General features: G+C 37.4%; 1 protein-coding gene across 1 annotated transcript in view; it reads left to right on the top strand.

The window, feature by feature from the left end:
- TMC1 (transmembrane channel like 1) overlaps positions 1 to 6,820 on the top strand; it is a 115,018-nt gene that overhangs the window by 41,359 nt on the left and 66,839 nt on the right. Inside the window, exon 5 of the mRNA XM_015564996.1 lies at positions 6,001 to 6,091. Within this exon, the coding sequence (XP_015420482.1) occupies positions 6,001 to 6,091 (91 nt within the window). The remainder of the gene's footprint in view (positions 1 to 6,000; positions 6,092 to 6,820) is intronic.

Here is a 6,820-nt window from a genome sequence, read left to right as displayed (position 1 = left end):
ATAGCAGGATACAAAATTAACACCCAGAAATCTATGTTTTTTTTTATACACCAATAATGAACTTTCAGAAAGAGAAATATAAAAAAAACACCCCATTTACATTGCAACAAAAAATCAAGATACCTAGGAATAAACTTAACTAAGGAGGTAAAAGACCTGTATTTGGAACACTACCTAACATTAGAAAAAGAAATAGAGGAAGACATAAACAAATTGGAGAATATACCATGTTCGTGGATTGGTAGAATCAGCATCATTAAAATGTCCACACTACCCAAAGCAATCTATAGATTCAATGCAATCCCCATTAAAATACCAATGGCATATTTCACAGAACTAGAAAAAACTCTCCCAAAATTCATATGGAATAAAAAAAAGACCCCGAATAGCCACAGCAATCCTGAGAAAGAAGAACAAAGATGAAGAACAATGGAGGCAAGATAGTTTCTTCAATAAATGGTGTTGGGAAAATTGGACAGATACATGCAAAAAAATGAAACTTGACCACCAACTTACACCATACACAAAAATAAACTCAAAATGGATAAAGGACTTAAACATAAGATGGGAAACAATAAAAATCTTAGAGGAAACCACAGGCAGCAAAATATAAGACTTATGTTGTAGCAATATCTTTATAGATACAGCTCCTAGGGCAATGAAAATTAAGGAGAAAATAGACAAATGGGACTATATCAAAATAAAAATCTATTAAGCAAAAGAAACCATCAATAAAACAACAAGAAAACCCACTGCATGGGAGAACATACTTGCCAATGTTATCTCTGATAAGGGTTTAATCTCCAAAATTTACAGGGAACTCATAAAACTTAACAAATGTGCTTATTAAGAAAAGACTTCTCACCCTAACCGGTTTGGCTCAGTGGCTAGAGTAGTGGCCTGCGGACTGAAGGGTCCCAGGTTCGATTCCAGTCAAGGGGACCTACCTTGGTTGTAGGCACATCCCTATATTTTTTTTAAAGAAAAGACTTCTTATCCCTTTGCTGGGAAGTGTTCAAGAATACAAGTTTTTATTATAGTTGCTTTAAAGATAAGTTTTGAAATGTCTCTCATTTACTCAGCAATAAATCAGTTGCTCAATCATACCATGAAACTGAAAACAAGAGGAAAGAAAAGTCAACTTAATGGAACCCAAACAGGGAACATGTTTCCTGGGATGAGAATGTATCAAAGGCAATTTAGCAAGCCCTAACTCCCCTGGAAAGTCAGGGTGGTATCATGTGTTATGGGTAAATTATCTGTTTTGTAAGTTAGGCCAAAGTGTGCTCCTTCACCTAACTGTGAAAGTATTCTTGAAAGCCCATGAAACCTTATTATTCTGATTACCAACAGGAGGGGCTGATAAATGAATTATGAGGCCAGGTATCATTGTCATTAAATAGACCTCACTCAATTATTTATCCCTGGGTCTGGGGTTACAGCTCAGAGAGCTGTGCCTATTATACCAGCGCTTGCTTGAGCTCTGAGACCTGGAGACCAGCTCATAGTCTTGGCAGGTGGCTTTTGTTGAATGCAGTTCAAGGGGATGACACACATTTTTCAGTCAGAAATTTGGATGGTGTGAGGCCAGCGGGTATTCAAAGTTTATCCACAGAAGTCTACTTCAATTTTAGCCACGTGGAAAAATCATTTTAGGTTATCCAGATAAATATAAAATGGTAGGAAAATGGATTAAGAAAAATATGAAGAAATGTTCTTGCTTTTTAATTTTCAAAGACACTGCTCTTTCTTTTCTTGCATTCTGATGTGTCACGGGCACTTCAGCGTGGTAACTATCAGTCAGTGTTTATCTTTGTTTTGGATGGTTTCTTTTTGCATTTTGCTTCTAAAAGCACAATGAAAGATGTCTTCTGGTGTAGAAATCTGTTATCAGGGAGGAGGGATTGGGTGATGCTTGTTTTCTTCATCCTGACATCCTGCCAGCTCACTGCAAAGGTCAGTGGTGGAAACAGTGTAAGGCATGTTCTCTCCTTGAGTCACTGACCACATGCAGTCCAGTGTTCTTTCTTCTAGGCCTTTGAGCAGCAAGAGTGCTTCCTTACATCCCCAGAGCATCAAATTAGGGGAATCAAGAGTCAGTTCTCACTAAACACTTACCCTCTACCCACCCATGGCTGCTGACTTTGTTTTAAAGTCATTACCCAGATTCCTGATGAATTGAGACTAGTAGTTATATTGGCCAGGATGAGTAGTGGGGAGCAGGAGGAGGTAGAAAGGCTGTTCAGGGATCTCTTTTGAATTAAATTTGGGGGCAGATCTCTTGGAGAATGGAGGAAGAGTTAGGATATCAAGGAAGAGAATAAATTCATATCTGAGATTATGTGTGGTAGAGTGAAGTCCAGACTTTTATATTGAGGGCAGTGTGGGGTAGTCATTAGGAATTTGAAACTATGCCTAACATCAGGACAACTTGGCAATTGGAGACAATCAATAAAATCTCATTTAGATTGTTCAAAGGAAAATTATGTTCATAATAAATGACAAAAACCTATGACTGCCATGTAAATAAGTTTCTATATTGTTAAATGAATTTGTAAGAAATTTTCTGGTGATTTTAATTTGGTTATAACCCTGACTTTCCTCTCTCTCTTAAATCATGATAGTTGTTTCTGTATCAAAATCATCAGCTCACAATTAAAAATCTTGTCAGAAATATAGAGTAGAATAGCTATTTTTTTTTACAGTTCTGACTGTTTAGAGAAGTCTAGTTTTCTAACCAGCCACTCATCTAGTAAGTAATAGAATTCTAATAGGCCAAACTGAGTATCTTTTCAATTATCTGCTAAGTATCTAGAGTAGTGAATACACCCATAAAATAGGGACTTGACACATATGAAAAGCAAATTTTACTATGAAGATTTTTGATTTGCTACTTATGTGTTAATTATAATAGAGAATGATGTGACAATTCCTATGTATAACTGGTTTTATGAATTTAAAAATTCTTGATGCCAAGTAATTGAATTATAGTCAGTTCCACTATATAACATGGTGTATGGATTCCTAAAACTCACTACGATATGCAAAATCGGGCAATGAAAACCATAGGATTTATAGTAAAAATGGGAAGAGGGGTACAATACTCAGAAATGTCTTCAGTGACACACAGAAAGACAGATGTAAAATGACAGCAACATTTTACGCCTAAATGGTTAAGAAATACATAAATTCTACACTAAATGTGGCAGCTTACTTTGAAAAAGACCCGCAGTTTGCTGTGGAAGTGCTTTAGCAGGGTTGCAATTTGTGTTACTGTAAAGTGTGGAAGGAGGGTCAGTGTAGCACCAGCTGTGAATGGATGTGGTTTTGCTAAATTAGATGGTACAGTCAGGGAGCTGGTAGATGAGGGCTGTGCATTTTGTTTATTCTCACACTGCTAGGTTTAGCTGGATGCAATTTTCGGCATTCTCTCAGTGTATGTTTGGTGGTTTTTTTTTGTTTTTTTTTTTGTAGATAAAATCACATATAAGCAAACAAAATTTTGTGTTACGCTCAAATTGTTCCATAATCTATCAATCATACTAGAACAAATTTGCAGTTTCAAAACAAACATTACTGTAGGATTGACTGTGCAATAAACCCTTCAAAACATTCACATCTGTGATCTTACCTTATTCTTGCCACCATCCTGGGAAGCAGCGAGGGAAGCAATTGCCTGATTTTTATCTGTTGGGGAATTCTGACCTGTGAGAGGCCACACAGTAACTAAAGGGACCTGTGCCAGAACTTGCTCAGGGCTCTGTGAGTCTTGGGCAAGTGTGCTTTCTTGTGAGAAGCAGGACTGATGAATGTGTGCACAGAGAGCATCAGAAATGTGGCCAAGGTGACAGAGACAAATCTCAGAGACTGAGTTAGAATCATTACCTGATTTTGAGTTTAGATCAGTTCAACATTTTATAAATGTCTGCTAGGTGCCACACTCCTGTCTTATCATCTCCATGATGGACAGGTAATGCTTACATGTGATATGTTTTCTTGATTGCATAAATCTAAAACCCAGCCATGAGAACTTAGTTTATTCTTTTTGATGTGGCTCTGTTGGATGTTTTAGAATGTGTAGAATGTTTTAGAAGCCATTTTCAATGACTCTTCACATCCCAGAGGTCATGTCCAATGTCAGGGTGTTTGACAACAAGGCCAGTCTAGTAACTTTTCTCCATTTCTAGGAGGCTCCCCTATGAAGTTTTTGAGAAGACTAATGAGGAAGAGTATAATACCAAAGCCTAGAATGACTTTGTTTTCAAGCATTAATTGATGTTGGAAAATACGATTATTACATACTCCCCTGTCTATATATAGATATCTACCCCGAGTTATGCTATTTAGCTCTATTTGCAGGAGGTTTAGGTTTATTGAGCACCTCCTATAGTCAAAGTGGTGGTCAACACTGTGGGAGCTACAGAAGAAGATATTGTCCATGCCATCAAGAAATTGGTCTGGGGTGGGGGGTGGGAAGGTGATGGCTGCAAAGAATCTTCTCCTTGTGCTTGTGTGTTTAATGGCAGAATGTGGGTGGTGCAAAGGCATACGTGAGCAGTAAGGCACCACTGTCTAGTTATAGACTGTGTCAGTGGCTGTGTGTTGTGTTTTGATCACTGGGTATCATAAAATCATGAGTTCAGTGCTAAGAACACCTTACAAATAATCCTTCACTGACTTTTTCTATTTTTCAAGATTTATTTTGTTTGTTAATAAGTTTATTTATAGTCATGTGTTGAATGGTCTTATCTGTAAAACTGCATATTCCAGGGGCCATCCAGCTGACAACAGCATTGCACCTGTATGATCACAGTCCAGGTCTAGCTTATCTCTTGGGTTTTCTATGGCCCCTGTGATGTCAAAACAAGCCTGGTCCACCTCTACTTTATAAAGATTTTTTATATATCAAATAAACAACAATAACAAAATTGACCAAAGTTATAAATAGTGTACATTTTTAATACTATATAATAAAAGCCTAAAATGCTATGTCCGACTGTTTGTTCGACTGTTTGACCAGTTGCTATGATGCACACTGACCTCCAGGGGGCAGACAATCCAACTAGTAGGTTAGCTTGCTGCTGGGGTCTGGTGGATCAGGACTGAGCGAGATGGACTGAACATTCCCTGGAGACCTCCCGTGGTCCCTCTCTGGCCCTGATCATGCACCAGTGGGGTCTCTCAGCCTGGCCTGCACCCTCTTGCAATCCGGGACTCCTTGGGGGATGTTGGAGAGCTGGTTTCAGCCTAATCCTCTCAGGCCAGGCTGAGGGACCTCACCAGTGCACGAATCTGTGCACCGGGCCTCTAGCATGTTTATATTACCCACTTTGATGTTTTTTAACAAATAGACGAATATAACTACTGTAAATAAATATTTGGAAATTATGGTAAAGTATGAATTTGAAGCCCTATCTAAATGCAGGGCTAAGTCTGTGTTGAGGATTCCTTTCTATTTTCCTCTTCCCTCAATCACATTGCTTTACATAATGTGATTTTTCTGTTTTAACTCATAATTCCTTTTACAAGATTAAATACCAGGTCAATAAGTATGTTGCATGTCAGTTTGTCCTAAACTCTCTGCCCTATTTTTTTTTAAAAAAAATAATCCTTAAAAAAGAAGGAAAGAAAGTATTTTAAAATAAACATTCTGACTGCCAAAATCTGAAATAAAGTTCAGATTCAATTTTATATGTGGTAGAAATGAGAAGAGCTTGGGTTCTTTATTTTGACATTCAGTATAAATTCCTTACTTTTCAATGACTTCAGCTGATAAATAAGCTAGACTAAAATATCTTATTCTTACTGGCCAAAATTTAAAAATGTTAAATATTCATTACAAGTCCATAGGTCATGAAATACAGCTTAGATTCACTTGTTAAGGGTTTGGAAGAAAAAAGATTGAGAAATTAATAAAATTAAATGTTCACTACCTCTATATTCTATTAATCTCCATCCACCCCCACCCACCCCTTATTTTGTTTTGTTTTCTTTTCTTAGGGAAGCAAAAAAATTTGTGAGTGAGAATGAAGGAGCTCTTGGGAAAGGAAAAGGAAAGCGGTGGTTTGCATTTAAGATGATGATGGCCAAGGTAAGTATTTCCATAACTCAGTTTGGTTGATGCCATATATTCTCAATGGAGGCCATATTGACTTGTAAAAGGGAGAAAATGTATTATATTCTGAGAAAGAGGAAAAAAGTACACTTTATATGTTTAAATCACATATACATACACAGTACATATACACTATATCTGTGATATTAGAACTTGGAGGGGTGATTCAGAAAAAAATCCAAAAAGGCCCCTTAGAGGACTTAAATTGATAACTAAGTTCAGAAACATTGATTCATGTCAAAAGATTTACTTGTGTAATTTTATCACTCCCCAAAGTAAAAGACTGCCCCTTTGATTTTCATTACCTGATAGTTAAGAGGTTCAGGGTCAACATTTCTTTCTCAAAATGTCTACAAGTAACAGAACCATATATATAGCTCTTCTCTACCATGAGCATAAACTGTGAATTGGATAGTAAATAAGACAATACAAATGATATACCAATGAAATATGGAATTTTGGAAAATATAGGAGAGAAGCTAACATTTATTTAATACCGTATTTGCCGGCGTATAAGACGATTTTTTGGCCCTGAAAAATATGCCTCCAAGTGGGGGGTCGTCTTATACGCCAGGTACACTTCAGATAGACTGCCCATAGTGCTTGCCCCATGCCATAGTGGCCTCCCGATGCCCGCCCACTTCATTCCACATACCATGCAGGCATCAGCAGCGCTGCTGGGTGTATGCTCGGCTGTTTTGCGAT

This window comes from Myotis davidii, unplaced genomic scaffold, assembly GCF_000327345.1.
Source record: "Myotis davidii unplaced genomic scaffold, ASM32734v1 scaffold616, whole genome shotgun sequence".
NCBI lineage: Eukaryota > Metazoa > Chordata > Mammalia > Chiroptera > Vespertilionidae > Myotis > Myotis davidii.
Note: the sequence above shows the minus strand (reverse complement) of the source record. Positions and strands in the feature narration are given on the sequence as shown.